The sequence below is a fragment of the Manacus vitellinus genome, unplaced genomic scaffold (assembly GCF_001715985.3).
Source record: "Manacus vitellinus isolate BGI_N305 unplaced genomic scaffold, ASM171598v3 scaffold_37_pilon, whole genome shotgun sequence".
NCBI classification, from domain to species: domain Eukaryota; kingdom Metazoa; phylum Chordata; class Aves; order Passeriformes; family Pipridae; genus Manacus; species Manacus vitellinus.
Genome location: NW_021940517.1, coordinates 5356959 through 5380663, shown reverse-complemented (window position 1 = coordinate 5380663; position 23705 = coordinate 5356959). Strand labels below are relative to the sequence as shown.

The 23705-nt window shown below is 41.7% G+C and overlaps 1 protein-coding gene across 1 annotated transcript in view; it reads right to left on the bottom strand.

Annotated features, from left to right (window-relative positions):
- Positions 1-4815: 4815 nt before the first annotated feature.
- PGBD5 (piggyBac transposable element derived 5) overlaps positions 4816-23705 on the bottom strand; it is a 38261-nt gene continuing 19371 nt past the window's right edge. The window contains exons 3-6 of the mRNA XM_008923572.3: positions 23233-23413; positions 16339-16536; positions 10262-10367; positions 4816-8745 (exon numbers count right to left, since the gene is read on the bottom strand). Coding sequence (XP_008921820.1) covers positions 8550-8745; positions 10262-10367; positions 16339-16536; positions 23233-23413 — 681 coding nt within the window. The 3' untranslated portion in view covers positions 4816-8549. The remainder of the gene's footprint in view (positions 8746-10261; positions 10368-16338; positions 16537-23232; positions 23414-23705) is intronic.

The following is a 23705-nucleotide window of genomic DNA, read 5'->3' as shown; positions in this document are numbered from 1 at the left end:
GCAGCTGCCCAACAGATAGTGGCAAGGGGTCAGTGTTGAGCCACACTTGTGCACAACTGGAGGTGCCAGGCAGCCTGGTCCCCAGCAGAGGCTTTGCAGCCACAGGGAAATAAGGGACACAGGGCCAAGGTGTGGGGGGCATCTTTACTGTGGTTGTTGACAGAGACCCACTGTACCCCCACTTACATGTTCTCCTGTAAGACTTCTGCTCCTTAAGTGAATAAGATTTAAACCAGGTCCTAGTAACTTGCTGACTTGGAGCTGTGAAATAGTGGCCATCCACAGATCACACATACCTGGTTTTGCCTGCAAATGCCACCTATTTGGTGTGCAGGTCATGGTTTCGGTGAATACCACTAGTGGTACAGACAAACCTTGCCAGGAAGAGCCAGAGCAGTTAAGGACAAAGGGCTAGTGCTGAGAGCTGGGATAGCCACTCATGTCCTTGTGTCCAGCCCGCCCTGCCCTGAGGTGGCTGGAAAGCATTGCTTGTGAGTGTTGGGGGGCATGCTGGGGACAGTGGTCCCCTTTCCTACGCCTGTGTGCAGACTACATTGAAAGGCTTTTTAAATTCAGTTCTTTCTAAAGAAAATGGCTCTATACTCAGTGGCTGGATAAAGATGCTGGCTTTTGCCTCTAATGGTCTTAGAGTGTAAACCTGTAACTTATGTTGCAGTATATTCTCTACATCCCTTCACCTACACACCCAGAGCACAACCAAACATCTTCCCCATGTATTTCAGAAAAGATCAAGACAGAAAAGCAACCGGTAATATATCTGACTGTATTTCAAAGTTGTTGATTGTAAACAAACTTTGTCGAATAAATAAAATCACATGACAAGATATCAGAGTGATACTATAAATCCATTTTGTTATTGTTGCCACACTTCACATTTTTGGAACTCAGAATTTAGCTCATGGTGTACAAAACTTGTAAAAATTTATTGCAAGCGTGCCTTTGTGTAGAACAAAACCGGTGTCACAAAAGTAGTTCCCTGTCCTGTGCAGAAATACAGTTGTGTATCTCTTACTGGAAAGAGGTCACACACCTGCATTTCCTGAAAGACTTGGCTGTTATAAAATTGCTCTGAGAAGGTTTTAAAAAAGAAGAAAAAAAAAAAAAGCAATTTGCAGTGTATGGTTTACCTCTGGGATTTATGCTTTCAACAGGAATCTTTAGAATTATAAAGAATATGGAACTTTGCAACAGAACTGCAGTTGCTGATGGTGTGAGCACAGCCCAGTAGTCTTGAAAGCCTTTGGCCAGCTAAGGCCCATCCTCATGTTTGGTACTGTCACTGCATTTGATGGAATGTAAGTTGCACACATTGAAAATAAATGAAAAAAAAAAGTTGAGGGAGAGATTCCTTTTCCAGAATCCCCATTGTTCCTGTTTCTACTGTGGTGCTTCCACAGTCTGTTACTTCCATGCTGTGCTGACATGCAGCAGTGCTGTGACTCCAAGGTTGATGACTACTGATCATGTATAGTATAAGGAAAGGCATAGAGTGAGGCCAGGGATGTAGCTAAAGCAGGGTTTATGTTGCTAAAGCAGCTGTGCAGGACTGTATGTGTTAAACATCAGCCTTTTCTTTTTAATTCAAAGGTAGCAGGGGAGGGGGGCACACATGCTGGAATGATGAGAGTTGAAGGGATCATGTGGGTCCTCTCCCTCCACATACCCAGCCTCTGAAGTTTCCTCTGCCTCCTCAAACCCACTGTTCCTCTTGAATGCCTCCTTGTGTCAGACCATGCTGATTAGCTTTACAGGATCAGATTAATCTCTGGATTAAACCTGAGTTTTGTTATCTTTAATCTCACCCCCAGACCATGGGGTCAAGCTATTTTTTTTATTTTGGTACCGAAATGCCAGGCTTATAACTAGAAGAAAAATCCAGGTTGGAAAAGAAAGTCCAAAACACCTGCAAATTGTTTTCCATCAAATGAGTAACTCCATTTCATAGAGACATGCAAACTGTTCAGCAGTCATGTTTTGCATATACCTTGACACAGATTGAGAACAAGACCATAAAGTTACTTTGACACCAGCGGGTTTAGGTTCTGGATGGTGCTTTGCTTTTCACTTTCTAGGCTTTTATGGGGAACTACTGGAAACAGGTCAAAATACTCTGAAGTCTAGAGCACACTGTAAATACTTGAAGTGTGAAAGTATTTGCCAGATTCTTTATTTTTGAAACGGAGTTGCCAGGGCTGGGAGCAAACTGCATAGGCCTGGCATCTTCCCTGCCTTAGAAAAACATCTGAGATTATCTTGACTATGAAGTCTGTTTGTCCAAGGAGATTGGATCCTAAATTACACTTATTCCTTCCCCCATTTGTGTATCTGGTCAGGTTGTACACACTGTGGTCCTACAGCACGGCAGGATGGTCCACTCCCACTGGGTTCTTCATCCAGGTCACCCAGGCATTCAAGGGTTACTCAGTTACAGCAAATGATGCTTTCATGGGAAAGATTTTTGCACCACTGATCATGTGGACCACCTTGACATCTCATACAAGCAATTATTACTTCAGCAAAGTGATACAAAAGGGGTTTACCACTTAAGGCCTTTTTGTGATACCAGACCCATCAGAGTGGAAGGGTTTAAAAACAAAACAAACCCCCAAAAGACTCCCCAGACCCTGTCAAAGCCCCTCTTTGACAGTGATCCAGAGCTGAGGAATGTTACAGCCATTCCAGTTGGAGCAGTGGGTGTGGTGGTGCTGATGCCTGTTTTGTGTCCACAGGAACCTGACAGGGCAGCACTAATGGGGCAAAGCAGGCAACACCCTCACAGTGATTGCAATCAGTACAGGCTTCAGAAACAATACCCTGTTTCATCTGAGATTTGCAAAATAGCAAAAAGGACCAGCAAAGCAATGCTATAAATGTAAACTGAAGGGCCAACTCTGTGTTGTCAACTCTTCCAGACTGACCAAGAACCTGCAGGATGACTTGGATGTGCTTTAAATGCATGGAATGAGGGAAGCAAAGGAAAGCATAGGGCAGGAAACTTCTCCAAGGTTACGTTTCTGAAGAGACAGAGCTTTTGCTCAAAAGAAGAGGAAGACACCCTTTCTGAACAAAGCACAGCTGTTCCTAACTGTTTTCAACAGTGATATGATGATGATACAGGGGTGCTTCCAGTTCATAATGCTTCTGGAAACAAAGGTAGCTTAGGGAAGAATTGTTACCAGAATGAATATCTATCAAGCAGCACTGGTGACAGGCTTGCATATGAGCAGATGATGTGATCTGTTGGTGCAAATATCCTAGTTAATAGCAGGCCAAATATATACCTGTTTTCAGCTTAAGAGTTCCTTGCCTCTGTGAAACAGCAGCCTTCAACACTTGAATGTTTTTCTCAACCAGATTGAGATGAGTTTGTTTTACAACCAATCTTACACCAGTCCTACCAAGAAGAAAGTGGCATGGCAAACTCCACAACAGAGATGGATGGAAGACTTCATATTCCATCTAAGCCTCACCAACTTTTCTCAACTCAGTAATTCTTTGCCTGAATTTCACACTCATTACTGGACTATCGTAGAGCTTCACATTTTCCATTTATCTCCTTTAAGTTCCTCTGAACTGTTTGCGCTCCTATGTTTATCACATTTTTTCTTACCTTTGGTGCAACTTGGTTTTGACTCATGCTGGCCTGTATGATGGAACCTGTGCTAGGTCCCACAGCCCTTACTTCAGCGGGAGAATGATATTTAGCATGCTTTCATTTCTAGTTTGGAAAAGCGCATTTGAACAAGAACCAAGTAGCTGAAAACACAGAACATGGCCTTAATCACAGAAGTGCAAACTCCACTTTACAGTTTCATTACCCCTTTATCTGTGCTGTGCCTTGGTGTCTGATTAAGAAAGGGGAAGCTCCTGTTTGAGAAGCTAACGATGTCTCATGAGTGCTGAGGTTGTTAAACCACTTTGCAATCCTTGCTTGGAAACTACCACAGATGCACAGAATTATCAGTGCAGCATAATCCCTAAAATCAGCTCTAGGACTAGGGGACTAAGGCATGTAAGAATAAGATATTGGAGGCTTCTTTCACTACTCACCAGCTCAAGACAGACTCCTAAATAAATGTTAGAAGGAAAGTAAAAAGTACCCTCTCTAGACCCAAAAAAAAAAAAAGAAGGCCACAGTAATATAGCTGGAGGTAAAGAATGGGAATGCTGTGTTTGAGTTGCTGTCCCTAATGTCAGTCTGGAAACAGGTAAATTCGTTTTTCTCTAGGAATTACCTGAAGAAAACAAAGTTGTACTTCTATAAATTAGGATTCTTGGACTACTTGTAAATATACAAGGGTTGAGGATAGAGAATAGAAATGGAAAATGAAGATGAGATTTCTTTATACTGTGCCCTAGTGTCAAGTGCACAGACGGGCTGAAGTAAAAAGTGGCAGAGTTTCTGCAAGCCCTTGAAGCATTTTTCAACTGAGACAACAGTGGAAACCACTTCACAGTGGCTTCCAAGCTCTAGTGAGCGTTATATCACACACTGGGAAAAGAAATGTTTTCCAAGAATGGATCGTGGCATGACAGACATTTCTTGAAAGTACTGTGCATAGAAGGTGATCAGTATGTCTTACCGATGCTCTCAGTTCTTTGAAACAAAGTTTGCATACCATAAATAAGTCCGTATCAGTTTTCAGAAGTACATGTGAATGAAAATTCAATTCAGCAGGAGAGAAATGAGCCATGCTGTGCTCCCTTGGCTTCTTCAGCATCAAAGTTTGTTGTTGTTGTTGTTTTTTTTTGGTTTGGTTTGGTTTGGGTTTTTTTGTTTGTTGTTGTTTGGGGTTGTTTGGGTTTTTTTGAGAAACTTTAGAGACATTCCTCTGTGACCCGGCTGGCATTTCCACTGCATTTCATCTACTGCTGAGTTTTACGATCTTACCTAGATTGTCTTAAGGCTACAAAAAAGCCCCCCAAAGAAACCAAACTATCATTTCACAAGTCATTGCACAATTAGACACACACACTATAACTAGCATCCTTGCACTACTTTGAGACTAACTTCCCCTCCCTCCCCCCCGCCCTTTAACTAGGGAGAAGCTTTAATATTATGAGCAGGTGGGGAACCAAATCTGAGAAAGCCAGTTTGCAGTAAACGAAATGTTACAGAGGCTGAGCTGCAGTTAACAAACTTTAGCCTTTTAAAAATTATTCAATTTCTTCCTTAATTACTTTGCCTTGTTTGTAGTAACAGAGAAAGTGCAAGATGCTTTTTCAACAAGCAGAAATCCTAACTTTCCCCAACCCTATCCACTTCCAGTCAATAAAAAGAAAAGATGAGGGGGAAGAGTCATCCATAGATCTAGGCTATGCTTTGGTGACTTTTGCTTGTTGGCTTCAAGAGCCAAAATTCAAGCATTTTGTACATATAAATATATATAAATATTTTTGCTTACTTATGGAATGTTTGTGCATGTTTAGAACACCAGTTCAAAATGATGAGGGATGGTTAAGGCTAAGAAAATGAAATTCATTGCAAAGCTATAATTTTGTTTTCATTTTTCTCCTTTACAAAGGAGACTAAAGCATCTTCCCTGTAATAGTCAGCCACTGTGTAATCCCCCATCAACACTAATTCTAGGGAAAACTACTCAGGACCCAGTCCCTGAGGCAAAAAGCTAGGACCTCATGATTTGAGCTCAAGTAATCCACATAATTAACAGCATACATTAGTGAAAAATTAAATATTCCAAGGCCTCAGACCTACTTTCACCTGAAAAAGAAAAGGCATTTTCTGTATGGGGTGGCCTAGATCCAGGCCTTTAAGCATACATAGTAATTTAACAATTGGCCAAGGGCTCCAGGTTTATCCCAGGGGCCCACAATACAGCTGGAGAGTGCTCTGCCTACTCCTCAGAAATGCCAAGTGGCTCTGAGGTGGTCTTGCAAACCATCCCATCTCTGCTGGGGTAAAGGTACCCTGCAAATGCTCCAGCATGGCAGGGGAATGCAAGGAAGCAGATACTGTTCATTCAAGCCATCCCATCAGCAAAGTTCCAGCCAGACCTTTCCTTACTGCCCCAATTTTGACTACCATATAAATTTATGGGATATAAGGAACTATTAGCTACTCTTCTTAATGCAATATCAGCTGGCATTGTCTGAAGCAGGGAGCAATAAGAACACCATTTGTCTTTTGGTACCTCTGTGAAATTTCCTGAAAAAAGGAAACTGTGGGCTTATATTGCTGAACATTTGTTTTTAATGCTTCAGGCTAGCTCCTCTCTCTGAATATGTAGAAGACTGACAATAACCAGCTATCGCACACAGTCTGAAGAGGGGTGGTCTCAGTTCTCTGTGGGGTTAAGAAGTTCTGAACTCATCCTTGGCTTCCTATGCAGCTTGGCATTGCCAAGGACTAGAGTGGTGCAAACCTTCTCCCTCCTTTTGAGGCTAGGAGGCCTCAGTGCACAGGGTTTTGTCCTTTCTCCCATGTTTCCCGGGAGGAGACCTTGTGGACTGAGAAGCGAAAAGGGATGCTTAGGAATCCCACTCTTGTACATTGTGCAGCCGGCAGGCAGAGCAGGACATGCGGGATAGGCTCCAGGCTGTATGACAAGCAGAATCACTGTGGAGTTGGCCATTCCCTTACTCTCCCTGCAACCAGATCTGCCTCTAAGTCTACTCCAAAAAATAAGACTTTGGTGGAAACAGAAAGGTATCAGTGCAAGACTACTCTATGGGCTAGTCATTAACTTACTAACCCCTGCTCCATTCTTTCTCTGTTATTATTTACGTGCTGTGCATTTGCACATCACATAATGATGAAATCTCAGGAATTTTCAAATTCATGTTAGTTGCCCTCTATTGCCTCTTGCCAGATAGATACATATAACCTGGTGATTTATGATTGTAAATCATAAATCAATAAATCAGTTGATCACTCCATTCCTCTTGAATCAACTCAAGTCATTCTTCAGTAAAACTTTTCAGACTTGGGGACCTAAAACCAGGTGGTCCTCTAAGCAACATGGTTTCTGCCCCATAAGTTAATGCAATTCTGTTTGTGTTTGTCACTGCTAACCTTTAGAACATGGAGTTTTTTGCTGATTGAGTTGTGGACTGAAATCAATAAAGTGTAGAGGGCAGGGTAGCATTTCACTTCAGTATCGATTCTCCCTTGTTTCCGTCATACCTCTCTCTCTAGGTATTGTTTTCTGAAGCTCCAGCAGCCTTCAGATTCCACCAGCACCAAAATGGGGCATTTCAGCCTTGGCCACCAGCTCATGGTGATGCTTGTCCTCTACAGCGTTACTAAGAACAGAACTCTTTGGGCTTGCTCTGTTTTAGTGAGGTTTAAGGTCTGGTTGCAACTGGACTTCTTTTTGTAAAAAGCGATGCTATGTTACTTTGCTAAACATGTAATCTGCTCAGTTACAACTACTGTAACAAGCCCTGAATTCTAACTAAAAGAATTCCTACAGAACACACCACAGTGATAATGGGAAACACACGGCTATTAGTGACTTATTTTTTTCCTGCCAACAGTGTGTCAAATAGAGTTCTAAACTGGACCAAAAAACTCTTGACAGTTACAAAGGAAAAAGCAAGAAACTGCTGTTCCTAAAACCTTAACAGTCCATTAGATTAGCTTTTTAAGCAACATTTAAGATACAGTTGAAATCAAGAAAAAATACAGATGTTATACTCTGATTTCTCACCTGTACACTGACCGTGGCAGTTAAGATGTGAGGCAGTATTACTTAATGGTTTACTCATTGTTAATACTTACAGTATTAATCACTGTGTGTTTGTGTATAAAATGTTTTGTCCTGGTTAAAAAAGAAAATCAATATAATGTATTTTCATTTTAAATTCACTAATGTATTTGGTTTCTCCTAATTTTTCTGTGTACTAACTGGGATCAAATTGCCTTAGGTGACATTAATAAAAACAGGAAAAAGAAAAAAAACACAGAAAGAAAAAAATCTTGACCGGTCCTCAGTTCCTGGCTGCCTGCCTGTGAAGGTTTTGTTTGTCAATATGCTTGCTTCAGTGTTCATGTATCTGAACTGCTCCGTTTATCACACTGGGAGGACAGCAGCAACGCCCTACAGGATGGCAGGCACTCCCAGCCACAGCCCATGGTGCAGACTTACATTGCTTGTCCCAGAATTTAGTAACTCCAAGTACGCTATAGAGTTTTCCATAATACCTGTCTAGGACTGCTGAGCTATGCCAGCTTATGACAAGCTCTTGGCCCAAGAGTAACTTTACAAGATGACCCTGTTCAACAAATAGTATTGAGATGACAACTAGTTTAAGTCTTTTTTGGGTGTACAGATTCCCACAGGGCATTCACATATGCAATTTTGTGTCAGCTTTTCCAGTGGCACTTTCTGCACAACATGTCTACATCCAGCTGCTATCAGGAACAAAGTTTCCACCTCTCTAGTGGCATCACTTGGCATTTTTGGATGACAGCACTGGTGGTGTCACAAGTTCCTTGCTTTGCTGCTCCAGATGTGGTATCTTCTGCTTACCCTTCAGCCTCTGCCTACGCCACCAGGAACAGTGCATCAATGGGAGGGTGAGGTGTCTTCCAAGCCCAGAAGCTCCTTTACAAGTCTCTCACCAAACTGTGCACGGCTGTACCTTGTCACATGGTAGGCCTCTGACATTTTGTAGAGGATGTAGGCATTATTTATGGCGATGCTGATGGCAAACCAGAATACTTGTTGCCAGGTCTTGTTTGGTTTGTGAGAAATGAAATACCTAAAAAGCCAAGAGAGTAGAGAAAAGCACTGTTAAGCCAAACAATTGCAGCTGGGATGCCAGAAATAATCTCAGACAAAGATCCTGCAGTCATAAAGGAGAAGCAGACCTGGGACTTCATACCTAGTTCAAGTATCTTTTTAAGAAATTTTGTACAATGTATTTGACAGTCATTTACAGCTAATTTGCACAATTTTGGAAATTTCTAGTAGTGTCTAAAAGAACAGACTTCCTTGCTCTCGGAAGCTCTTCTGAGCTTGAAGAAGTTGCAAGTTGCTTGCTTCAGCAACACTCTTACCTCTCTACCACTCCATTTAAATAAGAGTACTGATAAAGATTCCTAGAGCCTACCCATGACAAACATCCACATGAATGGAGCTGTGGGTCTGAATCCCTTCAATTTGCAACTAAAAAAAGCCTCAGGCACATTATGTTACAGTTTTGGGAAGCTTGGTGATTCTTTCCTCATGTTTATTGTGAGCAAAGAATGATTTCTGCTGCTGTCAACAGTAGGTGGGAGGATGTGGGTGTAGAGCCAGAGTGTACAGTGGTGATATGTGGAGCACTGCTCCATAAGGCAGAACTAGAAAGGACTGACATCCTTATATTTAGGTTCTGACTCATTCTAAGACTGCCAGAATATTCACTCTTCAGTCATAAGATTTCCCACTTTCCTACTTTAATTTTTTTAGTAATTATTTAAATCTACTACCTCAGCTCTTTTCTGTATTGATTTCCTCAGATCAGATCCCAGTACCGTTCTCCAGCAACCACCTCCTCGTCTTTCGTATATTCTACTGAATTCTTGCTGCCTTGCCCAGAACTGGCATTAAAAACCCATGCTACTCTTTCTCTCTCTTCAGTTTTTAGTTCTTGAAATCTTCTGCACCTCATCACTATTCCCACAACCAAGCCTCACCACTGCTATTCTTACTCATTTCTGTTTCTCCCTACTACATTAAGAGCTAACACTGAAGACCCCAACTGGAATGCAGAAGACAAAAGTTCTACATTCTGCCCTCTCAGATCATGTAGATCAGGTTTAGAGGCGCAACTGAATGTCTTTTTTCTTCTGGCTCCAGGTGACACAAATATCACCAGGACAGATAATCAAGTAAACACCATCTATTGCTAGAGGTGGAGATCTGAGCTAGCCTGAGAGACTTGTGGGGCTAGTAGACCCTTGCTGAATTCTTTATTTAGCCTTCAATTTGACGGGGCCAAGAGCATCGGCTTGCTGGCTTATCCTCCCAGCACTTCTCAAAAGTCATTTACAAGATGCTAAGGACCTGTGTCTCAACATCTCTTTTTGACTGGTGGATGTGGAGATAGAGCCAAAACAACAGCCTTGTGCAGAGCCAGCTTCTGATCTTTGACTTAAACTGAAGTTTTGTCTGAGACTCGGTGAAAGCAGGATTGGGCCCTCAGCTGCAGCTCAACATGGAGGACTCAAGTATTGCAGCAAGAGAGAAGGTGTGAAAGGAATACACACACGCATGCACATATTCTTACTTACTTGCTGTATTTGTCATCATATTTGCAGATATAGCTAAGGTGAGCAGCAAAGGCTTCAACTGCCAATGGACATGGAATTTCTCCACTTTTTCTCTTAATTATAACTCCTGCATCAATTAGAAACATAACAGTCTCAAATTAACATCATAAGTCTAGCAATTAAAAGATATGGTTTCTATATACAGTTTTTTATAAAATAAAACTTATTGACAGTTTTTGCCCTAATACTGGGAAGTTATCTGTAACAGAGATGCTCACTTGATTTTTTTTCCCATTGGTAATACCTTGAGCAAGTGGAAGGAGAAGAAGAGGGATCATTTTTCAGCTGGAAATGAAGAGAGGTTAGACACAAACATCTTTGCCATACATTCAGAAAAAAGCATACATTGCTGTAGTCCCACAGTAGCCCCTTACAGACAGTATTAGTCTCTCCTTTTTTGGTTCACAATAAGTTGTGGTCACCTCTAGAGTGGTGACCTGCTGTTATATGCTTTGAATTCTGAAGTCCCAAATGAGTCCCTTGAAATTAAATCCTTTGCTTATCTCCACCCACGGGGGCCAAGAGCAACATTACCTCCACTTTTCCAGATGCTAATTGACACAGAAGAGAAAAAACAATAAGAAGGAGTCAACTGGATAAACTCAGTCAAGACAGAGGTGATGCTAGTGTATGAGTTGAAGGAGCCACGCAGTATCTCTGAAATGGAAAGCAGCCTGATTCCTGCTGTGGGGAGCCAGAGCTCAGATGTACACTTAGGTTGCTCAGTGGAGCTAAGCACACATTTCTCTGCCTGCGAGTGATGCTCCCTGCCCTGCCTGGTCAGCTGGCTTGGTAATTCAGCTCATCATGGGGGACAATTATGCTGCCTACTGCATTAGTCCATGGTAAGGCAACAGGTCACCTTCAGCCACCTACAAACCACTCTCTGCATTGACAAAGATGTGATGCCTAGAGCAGGTTACTCCAAAAATGGGCCCCGTTCCCTCACATGGTCTATCTTTGACCTGGCCTTATTCAACACTACAGCAGTAGCTCTCCTAAGAAACTCTCCTAGCTATTTTCTGATTTACTGTTCCTGTCCTCCTTCCCCACTCCTGGGGGACGCTCCTTGTAGGAGGGAAGGGTGATTAAAACAAACTTACAGTATAGGAGTCTGTTCCCTAACTTTTGACTTATGTCCCCAAAGGGTTCAGTGGTCAGCTCTCCAAGGTGTGGACCACCCTTGTTCCATGTCTACGGCACTGTCTAGTGGGATCCATACTGTCTCCCTATATATACCAGCGAAATTTCTCCTGGTCTAGAGAAGCATAGGTTTTGTTGCATCCTTTCTCAGCATTGTTTCAGTACAGGTACAATTCTGGGCTTTCTCATTTCTCAGGCGTTCAAAAAAACCTTTCATTGCCTTCTTTCTGCCAACTCTTTTACAATCATCCCTAAAATGCTACTCACGTTTTGATTATAGACTTCACCATTTCATTCCTTCAACTGGAAGTCTCATTCCATTTGTTATCTCTGCCAAGCCCCCTGTGCTATTTTGAAGCAAGACTTGTGACACTTACTAAATGTTATGTTACAGCTGAGCCATGCAGCAACTTATTTGGGGTCTTTAAAGTCTGATTTTTCAAGAGTCCAAAATGATATCATCTCTAAATTGTTCAATGCACTCTCCTTTCACCTCTGCCTCACCCAAGTTGGGTGTAAATGTAGCTCAAGTGGAGAGGAGTGGGGGGAGGAACAATCAAATAAATAAATCCTTCATTATATTCACATAATTATTATAGTGTGTTTTTGATCCTTTTAATGAGTACTACAAAATCTGACCAGCATGAGGTAAAGAGGACTGATACATCACCAGCCTGCTGCATCAGTGCCACAAAATCACTTGCCATCCCACCAGGGCAGTTCAGGAAAGGACAAGTATGTTCTGGTACCAGTGTTTAAAAAGAAAAATAAAATCCCCTTCTTTCTTCTCCTGCTCTCTTTTTCTTCCCTTTCTCTTCTTTTGGAGATTCATATTTCCTTTGCAATTTGCTTAGTAATCATAATCCTTAAAAGAATGCATTGCAGTGGCAGCTATATAGGTACCATATATTCCCTCTCACTTTCTATTATATTCCACATAACATTCCTTTGTTTTGAGAATATAAATAGCTTTATAGGCACACTATTTTTTGGCCTTTCCTAGCCTTGCTTCTTAGCCATATGCCACCTCCCCATGGAAGACAACAGCTGGAGCTGGGTCCTTCCTGGCTGCAGGTCTCTGTGGCAAGCGGTCCAAAGCCAGCCCCAAGCCAGCTGACTCACCAGCACATCTGATGAGTTGTTTCCCCTCCTGGTCCTCCCCCAGCATCACTGTGTTCCCATCCTTGGAAGCACTCCAGTGAATGCACCGCCTGCACTGCAGCTACAGCCTGCCTTTGCCTCCATGCTGGAAGGGCTGCCAGCTTCTGGCTTCCATGCTGTCACCTTAGGAAGGCATCAGCTTTTGGGGGTTTTTTAAACCCTTTTTCTTTTTTATTTAAAATTTTAGACTGTATGCTCATCAAGCAAAGCTTGGGAAATACCACTCCAAATGAAACAAGGAGAAAGACAAAGGTTTGTTGAGACGTGTTTGTTTCCTCAGAACACTTCTAAGCCTATCTGTGATTTTACAAGAATCATGAGTTGGGTTTTTTTTAAATGTGAGTCTCATTAATACCAGCACTTGCATCCAGCTTGGCAAACACTGAGATTTCATAACAATATAACACTGCGTGATCCAAGTGCTATATGGCTTTTTATCAGGACTTTGATTTGTTACAGTTCTTGATCAAAATTGCAGACAGTCAGCATTGCACAATGTCTGATTGTTCAAGGTCTCCCCATCAGGGTCCTCTGGCCCCCTCCCCACTGTCAGCATACTTGGACATAACCTCCTGACTGTAGGCTCACAAAGGGCACATGGAAATGTAAAGCTGAAACCCTAAGCTCATCCATCCTGAAACATACTTTTTAACATTATGCTTCTTGCCCCAGACTTCCGAATTCTGGGCCAATCTTAAAAGCTGATTTTTTCAGGAAACTAGACTGTCACCAGACACTTCTCACTCCAGCTTCTCCTGGGCTAAGAACCACACAGGGACTTAAACAACTGCTTCATACAACTGTGATGGCTCCACAGCATCTCCCATCTCCTCACAAGTCACTTGCAAGATGCCAACACTCCATTTACAGCTCTTTACTCCTTGCATATGTGGCCCAAGCTTTGTTTTCTACCCTCAATTATTGTCTGTTCAGCTTTTAAGTAGAGCTAGTTGGTGAAGAGCACCTGTGACAGTTCTCAGAAAGAAGATACTTCTTAAAAAGATCTTGGATTCAACAGTTTTTTGATAGAGACATTATTCTGGTCATCTTGCTGTGCGGCAAGTGAGGCTGCTGCCTGCTCCATCCTGCTACATATGAAAAACAGAAAATATTGTAGACATTTCTAGAAGGTACTAATGGAGATGCTAGGGAAGTGGGCACCAGATCTAGAGTGAAAAAACAGAAAATGCAGTTTTGTCCCAGAGATGGGGAGGTTTGGGCCAGCACATAGATCACCTGCTTTAGAATAAGGGCAACTTTTTACTCTCTAGGGGTCCCAATCTCTTTTGACTTCTCAGTTTTTCTACAATACAGGCACAATTCAAAATTAAACTCAAGTTAAAGCTTAAGGGAAATTAAAAACCCAATCAGATTTTGTTCTAGGCAGAAACTACATACTTGACAGCAGAGAAAGGAGGACATTTTTGCAGGACTAAAGGAATGAGACTCATCCTTTAGTATCTGAGATGATGCCTTATGACATGTGGGTTTAAAACATCCATAATAAATAACCTGCTGCATCTAAGAATAGTATTCCTAGATCAGCTCTGACAAGTGTACTGCCCTCCTGATGGCTCTGGCTAGGGTGGGATTTGCACTCCTAATACAGGCAAGTACCTTCTTGACTTGCCTCTAAATTGCAATAAATAGCTAATTATTAGCTATGTCCACCCCTTTTCTTATCCTAAGTGTTCTTTTGACCATCTCTTGCCTTCTGTTTTTAAGGTTTTCTCCTTATGGACTCCTGCAGCCTGCAAACATTTATGCTCAACCAAGTGCAAACACACACCATGCATCACCAGGCAATCCCACTGGTGCCACTCTAGTTCAACTACCCTGCATAGGTTTTAATCCCCTTTGTCCTTACCTCCTCTCCCATATAACACATGTGCTCAGCAGGTGCTCACATGTGCTCACATTAGAGGCTTGCCTCAAGGAGCATACATTCCTCCCCTTCCTCCTCTATATTTACACACTTTAGAGGAGACTTTGGTGGTCTAGCTTCAAGTTGGCTTAAACTAGCTCTGCTGCACTGACTTTAGAGATGCCAAATCAGAGGCAGGCAATCTGGTCTCTTGCCTTCCCACTGAGTCTCCATCTGTTCCTAGGTCTTCACTAGAGACTCTCTTTCCCCAGCATCACTCTAAAAAACCAGTCTCTGTTTTCTGCTCTGATTCACTGTGAACTATGTCAACTGTCCCAGCCAGCATTTGGTGAGCAATGTATTGGGCAGGCCTTGTCCATCACACACAGAGGTCCTAATTGGTGGATGTTAAACTACCTCACACATAGAGCCTACAATCCCATCTATGCCAAAACAGACCCAAGGTCAATCACAAGCACAACGGCTCACACCTCCATGTGCTCCTTGTAAGGACAGTTTGCTTTTGCTCCCCCTTTTAATGGGCCAGTTAACATTGATGTTTACAGAGTATTTTTCTAATAATATTTATGAATTATAGCCAAATGCTCCATGATTGTCTATAAAAAACAGGTGACATGTAGTGATAACTCTTGTCCAGTTAGTGCAGCTGAATAATCTAAATCAGCAAAATGCACAAGGAAAACAGCACAAATCCTGATGGCGAATGCCCCTCATGGGAAGCAACACTGTTCCAGGGACTGACTTTAGCAGAGTCTCCAAAGTGCAGTGTTTCCTTCACATATTTTCAGCATTGTGCTCAGCCACCAGCCCATCTGAGTCACCAAGTTGTCACTCCACTGGGGTGCCCAGCAGAATTCCTCTGGATGAGCCACGTTTTGTTAAGGTAGTAAACTTCCTGGGAAGGCATTGAACAACACACTAAGTCAGCTTCTCAGCTTACCATACAGTCATTTTTGGCATTAACTTTGCTTACGCAGCCTGTACACGCATGTGAGAGTTGCTTGGGATTCAGAAAATGAGTGTAGAAGGTGCCTTTGAATTGATGGCTTTACATTTAAAGGTTCAGGTTATTCTTATTTGTTTCTAGCAGTTATACATAAATCTGAATAATAAAAATTATAAGAAACTGAAACAATATTTTCACCGAAAAACTAATTTTAAGGAGTTAGCTAGTCATATTGCATTTAACAGAAGTTTCCAAACATTCTTAATACCATCTGTATACTTTCAAAAAGGAAAAGACTTCAGTTGCAAGAAGCTCTTGCCATTATTTGAACCATCCAAATTATCTGTTTTGGGTTTTTTTCATCAACTGCTAAAATCAATTTAACATACAACAGGAAACCTTAATCATATTTACTTCTGGCAAAAAGATGTTTGTTTGTGACTAAGTTTTTACTGAGTAAGATAAATTAATTGTAGGATCTGCTCAGAGTTCTAAGTACATCATGATGTGTATTAATTTTTCTTTAGCAGCAATCCTAGAAGACGCTTTGCAAATGGGGCTAGTATAGTCTTATATAAGTCTTATATAGTCTTATATAGTCTTATATAATCATCTTCCCTTCTCTGACCATCACCAAAGATATAATCTTTCTACCTGAAAGGATACTGCCTCCACCAGCTCAGGCAAAGGAGGCTGCAGTAGGCTTTTAACCTTTGTATACAAAAAAAGAACAGCTGTAGGAAGACACAAAAGGGAATCACTACTGCTACTGTTTATCTAGAATGTTATGACCAATTATGATCAAGCTCTTTGTTCAGCCTTATTATCAAAATCAGTGACTCATTTTGCCTTATGACATAAAGCATGTGCACTTTTGAGATGAGAAGTAGGAATATTGCTTACCTTGTTGAACCGGTGAATAGGCGTTGGTCAGAAAACGAAAGTGCCCTTTATTGTACCAGCAGATCAAGGACATGTTTCCCTTCATTCTTATTCTGTACTGCCCTCTGGACTGTGGAGTTTCAGAATTGTTCAGCATGGATGGAGGTAGACCTGTGCAGTCACTCTTCCTGGTGCTCAGCAACCCACAGCAGTAAATCTCTGCATATGAACAAACATTCCCTCATTGCATGGACCCAAAGGGCAAAAACAGAAGAGCAAGTCTGAGGGACCTAAGTAGAGAAAGAACTTGCCCTACAACATTCTAGTCAAAGAGATATGTCAGCCAACTGGTTTTCTTCTGTAATACCAAAGATTTGTGTCCTATATTAATGTCTCTGGAAACAGAGACAAGTGGAGAAAGTCTGCTCTCTTGATTAAATGTATTCACACCTCCTGCATAGTCATGATGAAATGACAAGAAAAATAATTCAGGGTATCTTCCTAGCAATAACATCTACAATCTGTGTAACTGTCTTCACAACATGTTTAAAATTGGTCTGAAAAAAACCTCCAATGGTGATACGCATTATGGGACAAATCAGAATTTATTATCCCAGAGAGTCTTTGATGTTTAGCTAAGAGAATAAATTGTGGAGGGAGCAGAGAGGTAGAGAAAGCTATAGCATCTTAGATGATAACTGAAATAAATTCTCCTACATGACTCCCATGATGCTTTTAATCACAATATACATAGGTGGCAAACTCTGGTTTAATCTACTGCTTTCATTGTGCTGCCAAGTTCCTCATTTTCAGTTCACTACCCCTTGCGCCTGCATCATCTGGTTTACTAAGGAAATGCTGCTTAAGCAGTTAAAAAACACTGAAACCACTGGTTGATTTAAAAAATGCGTATGCCAGAAGGATGGAGAAGATGGAAATACAAGTTCAGTGAAAACTGATTTTGGGGAAAGGAGATAAACCACACAGTGCCCTAGCTGAGCGAACATTGATCTTGTCCTGCACAGACATCATAGGCTCTGCAGGCGACACAGTCTGCTGCTCACAGCTTCTTGGTCTGTGAAAGAGGCAATGAATAAAATCTAACACCACAAAACACACCTCAGTGCAGCCAGGTGGGCACAAACAAGATTTGGAAACAATATTAATAATAATGCTTGAATTTGTCATTAGGCTGTGAAATAATAACAGCCTCTTTCTGTTCGTCCAAGAGAAGCAGATCTTGATCAAATTTTTCCCAGGAAATTTTGGATGGAAATTTCCACGGTCTCCCTCAGTTTTATGTTAACCCACTTGAGTGGAAAAAAACAATGGGCATGGAAGCAGGTGACATCTGTGCACATCTTGTGGTGGTTTAAAGCTCATCTGTCAGCTAAGTCTGCTTGATCAAATTTTCCATCATGCCAAATTTTGCATGGTATCCTTACAGAGGAAACGCAAAGTCAGAATACAGTGTCTGGCTTCCCCTAACCACATTACCTCTGTTCTTAGGTTTCCTTTTATGTGGCTCTTCTGCCTCTGTCTTTCTGGAATGACCTAAGCTCTTCAGTGCAGGTGAAGCTTTTGTCCTTGGTTCATACACTGATTGGCATGCTGAGCATTCCCTCAAGAGCTCACAGATACTACAGGAATACTAATAAAATAATTGAAAATACTCATTAATTAGTCCAGTTGCTGTGGGCTGATCTACAAGGAGCTATGGCTCTTCCATCAGAAATTTAAGCCACTTATGTCAGAAGGTGGTAACTAACACAGCAACGGGGAAACTTCATCCTCAAGGAGGAAACCTGCACTCCATTGGTTATTTCTAATGAATGAATCAGTCCCTGGAAATCAGTAAGTTCCTTCCACAAAAGACAGTGAGAGAAGCCTGATGACAACAATCAATATAAAGGTGTTTTTTTTTTTAATGTCTTCTGTTGCTGAGGTACGCGAACAGCAGGGCACGTACCTGCAAACTTTGCCATTAACATAGCTAACTTTTAGAAAGCTTTCTTCTAGCCAATATGAAGATCTGCCTGCTCTGATAAGCAAGCCTGAGAAGAATTTCTTTAGCTGCCTAAAGTTTATGATTCACTGAAATGTGATACTTTCTCCAGCAGACTGCAATGGTATAAAACCAAGCTAATAACTACATTATTGTCGTAGAGTTTCAAAACAGCAACAGCCACCTCTGAGAGCCCATAATAATTAATTGTAGCCTTTCCTTTTATTGTCGGAATAAGCCTGCAGAAAGCCTCCAGCAGATGTTTCACTCCTCATACAGAATAATGGGAACCACTTTCTCTCTCAGGAACACATTGTGTAACCTTCCTGCTGTATAGCCTAGAAAAGTGCAGCACTTCTGCAGATTTACTAGCATCTCTCATTGTGGATGACACCCTTAATCTGTAGAATTTTTTAAAACCACCCAGTTACTATGGCAATAGAAGCAATAAAAATTATGTCCATCTGGCTCAATGAAGTTTTTGTGTGTAATTAAATCAGGATCACAACAGGTATTTGCCACACACATGGGAGTCAGTGGAGACAGGTTGTCCTTCTCTGGACTTCTTAAATTGGAAGTGCAATATAAATGAATAAACCTAAGACTGTTTAGCAAAGAAGAGGAAACGTGTAGTCACCAAAACTCATTCCCAGAGTCACCAGTCCCCAGAGAGCTTGTGCTGAAGCCTGTTTCATCACTTCTTCACTAGTACCATTCGCAAAGGACATCAGGCTAGAGCTAATTCTGGCAAACATACACATTCTGCAATCATTTATTCTGCATGAAACACTGGGTCAAGTCAGAAGCTGGGGGGGCTGTTGTGGGGTGGAGAAATGACCTTGCTTTGGTCCATGTGCTGGAGTTGCAGGATCCTGCAAAGCTTGTGGGAATGCCATGGTCACCCAGAACGATAGCACTTGCAGCTTTGCCAACACCAGCCCCTCTGCAGGACAAAGCCAGCTGTTTCTCCTGCTTCAGAATGTGCAAAAGGGACTTCCAGGAATCATTTGTTTAAGGGAAACATGAGACACAGGGCTTTAGGAGGTTCTGTCCTCTATAAAGAACACCACCAATGGTTAGAGAGGGAAAAAGGGACATGCACTATGAATGGATGTCACAGTGAATAGCAGTGACAGCTGTCTGCTTGCAGAACAGAGAATCTGGGGCATTTCAGTGCAGGTTTCCAGTTCTATTTAGCGGCCAGAGAAAGAAATTCTTTGTACATCCCTTGAAAAACAAAAAAGAGGTCTATTCAGGTTTTTGATTTGGAAAAAGATCAAAGTGTTCTGTCTTATTTTCTGAAGTTTTCTCAGTTCTTGGTATCTTCACAGACCTTACAATAATGTTCAGCGACATCTCTTTATATTACTAGGCACATTATTGCCTCGTGTGGTACAGTGAAGATGCTACACAGCAGGCTCTCAATAAAGAACACTGTGTTTTTATCATGTGGGGGCTAGGGTTAGGGAAAGTGAATGATGGTTAAGATTCCACAAAATTTTTATAGGATCACAGAATCCAATCGAGTAAAGCACAATTCAGGTTGAAAACCAACTTGGGAGGTCTCTAGTCCTATCCCCTGTCAGAGCAGGGTCAGCTCTGAGGCCAGACAGCACTGCTCAGGGCTTTATGTTGTCTGGGCTTGAAAACCTCCAAGATCAGAGACTGCACAACCTGTCTGGACATCCTGCTTCACTGCCCTCAGGAAAAACCTTGCATCTAGCCTGAATATCTTTTGTTTCAGCCTGTGTCTGTTGTATTTTGTCGTTCCACAATGCATCACTGTAAAAAGCCAGCTCTGTTCTCTCAATAGGGTAGCATAAGGCTGCTGTTGCATTCCCACAAAGCCCCTTCCCAACCTGAACAAGAACAGTTCCCTCCCCACAGCAGAGCCTGTAGTACAGCCCCTGGTCAGGTTGGTGGCCCTGTGCTGAACTTACTCCAGTTTATCAATGCCTTTCTTCTACTGGGGGGCATGTTGTCCAAAACCGTAGGAGACAATAATCAGCTCCCTCAATCTATAGGCTACACTCCTGTTAACAGACCCCGGGACAGTGTTGAACAACTTTGCTGCCAGGGCACGCTGATGACTCCTGTTCAGCTCACTAGCTACCAAGACCCCAGATTCTTTTTCATCAAGAATTTTGAGAGAAACTAATATCGGTTTAGTGGGTGATTCTTTCTAGATTTTCCAGAATTCCCTTTAGTTTCCTTAAACTTTTATGTTCTCACAAAGTTTATAGCTTCCAAGCATGAGCTTATTTAAATCTTCCCCTATTTCTCTGTTGACAGTCACGAGAAAAAGCCACAGAAACCCCAAACAATAAAGCACTTAAGATAATATCTATTTTTTTTTCAGTTCCCCATGAGATCTTTCTACTGCTGATCCTGCTTTAGCCCAGAAACTAAATTTTCTTTAACAAAAGAAGTAAATTCATCAGTTTAAGAATGGGTCTTGAACTGTCATGAGCACCTGAGCATAGTTGCTTTTCAACAGGCTCTCATGACACATCTTGGTCACGGTGTGCCCTTTTCAGATTTAGATGGCTAAGCCACCTACCAGAAAACCCCAACATGGACTTACTCTGATAGATCAGGAGAGATCTCTCTGTACAGTCCAGGCTTCTTTGCTTGCCTCTTCCCAAGTGTCCTGCCAATGCAGTAGAATCCCAGCAGGTGCTGGCAATACACCATCTGCTTTGCAGAGAGTCAGTAAACAGCATCTCCTTCAAGGCTCTTACTGACTTCACCACAGCTTGGCATGTCAAGCATCTCACCTCTCCCAGTGTCTCACAGTCTTTCCAGTTCAACATCCCCCCGCAAAACCTCTGAGCTAGCCCCTTGTAACTCCTGGCAAATGCAGACAATCCCATCACCTTATTACACAGAAATGCTTTGTTCCCCATGATCTTCTTGACATAGGAGTGCCATGCTATTTTGCAAAGTCAATAAACCTGCTGTCTTACTGTTAACCCCCCACCCACCTCATAACTTCACCCCTAGGAAGGTGATAGTGTGTACTAGATCTGAAATTTAATTTTGGAGGCAGCTGTCAAAGATCATAAAGTCTCATGAAGCTATATAACAAGTCATGAACCAAACTAAATTCTCAGTATTGCATTAGCATATTTGATCAGATAGTGAGTAAAAATTACATGCTTTAAAAAGACTACTGAATTTGTTACCTGCTAGAAACCATTAATTTGAATGATCTGGGCAGTGTAAAGCCCATGAATAATTCAACCTTGTGAACAATTTGAATTATCTGCAAGTAATAAACACTCAGCTGGTTTAGTAGCCATGCATCTTTTTCACCAGGGTTACAGATCAACTGGATCACACCAGATTGTCTTTATCCTTCCCTAGCTGAGCATAAAGGATGCAATTCAACAGTCAAGTTTTTGTCTGTCAGTCTTTGTATTTAAACCTTAAAATTTAATCTCAGGTACTAGGAGTATGTGTGTCATTCTCTCCATTTTTTTAAACCCACATTTTGCATCATTGATTTAGTAGTTTTAAAAATGTAATGCTTATAATCAGCTGTAAAAAACTATTTACTAAAGATCAGCCTCTGCTCAGAGGAAAAACTCCAGTGCGCTACAAATATGCTTGACTTCTTTCCCATTTGGCTGTTTGCAGCCGTTGGGAAAGCGTGGCTCTTTTACAAGAATATGCAGGTATTCCACTGTACTCAGTGAGCTTTCAGGTTATCTAAAACAATGTAGGAGCTAAGTCCTGCATGGAACTCAACAGAGACAGCCCTCAGTGCCAGCACAGTCTGAAGCGCTCAACTACAGCACTGGTGCAGCTCACTGATGTTCTCATTTTAAATAAGAATCAACATATTGTCTCAATTCCCAGACCTTCCCCCTGTTTTGGGCCATGTTTCATTAATATAATGGTTTGCATGAGTTTAATTTTCTGCAATGCCAAAAGCAAAACTTGGACATCAGTGGTGTGTTGAAACAGGAAATGGCCTCGCCGTGATGCATCTTGGCAGCCTCCAGCCTTACTGCTATGAAGGACCTATTCTACACATCACACCAACTCTGTAAGGCCATGATGACCAAAGAACAAGCCAAGAGTTACATGGAATGACTTATAAGTGACTGGAAAGAGTGTAGTTCTGTAATTTAAGGGGAGTCACAAGTCCTCAGCATTGCTGAAAGTAAAGCAACACGTGGCTTTTCCACGTCCAAGGTGAGGGGGGATTCGACATAAAGGATGACCTGGGATTACTCTGCACTAGCATGAAACTTGCTGGGAGAGACATCATTCTGCTGGTTGGTGTGCTTTTGCTAATGTAGAGTTTATTATGCTTCCAAAACTAAAAACTGTCCTACCGAGGTATGTTGATACCAGCAAAAACACCCCAAAAACAAACAAAAAAACCCACACAAAACCCCAAACAAACAAACAAGCCCACACTTTTCTAGGGCTTTTGCAGTGGCATAGAATATCATCTAGAGAAGTTATATCTCCAACAGATATTAAACCAACAAAGACTTCTAAGGTACATCCCTAAGGATTCATCCCACCCATAGTCTTTCACAACGGGAACAGAAAAATCACAAGCAGATAGGAGATCTCCTGAAAAGTCCCCCAGGCCATATAGATTTGACCTCCCATTTCTAAGGCAAAGGACAAAAGCAAGGGCTTTAAATAATCTTAATAAAATGTGGTTTACATCCTCATTTTGAAGACTTAAAGCATAAGACTTAAAGAACAACTTAGAAAGTCCTCTGTATAGTACCTTCTGGTGAATGAGAACATTTCTTAGTGATGAACAACTTACCTATACAAGGAATCAAAATATCAGTGAAGACTTTAGGAAGTTTTAGGACGTTGTTTTTGGCAGAAGGTATCTAGGTCTGTCACCATTAAAACCCAGTCAGTCACCCAATACACACCTTGCTTCTCAAATTCTTCAAAGAGATTCAGGCTGGTAATGCTTGGGCCTGTGAAGATGATGTAGTTCTTCCCAGAGGCGTTCTGACAAAGGCTTTTAGCCACCATACTGTGAAGCTGCGGTTTGTTCTTTAAAGCATCCAGCCCATCGGCACCACTCCCTTCTTTGAGATGGACATAAATCTTAAATAAGAAATGGTAAGAAAAGTCAGAAGGTTATAAGGAATCCAGAGAGAGCAGATGCAACTTATACAGCTCTATGTGAGACAAGCTGAAAATCAAGGCAGCAGACACTTTTTATAAAATGCTGATTAAAGTCCCTGTCAAGGGGCTGTTGCTTTAAAACCACCTCAGGTTAGCTGGCACAGTTACCAATAAATACAGCATCCTTCACCTCATCTTAAGGACTTCCTGAGGCTCCTCTCACTGTTGCGCAGTTTGAAAATTGTTTACTCGGCAGGAAAAGACTCCAATC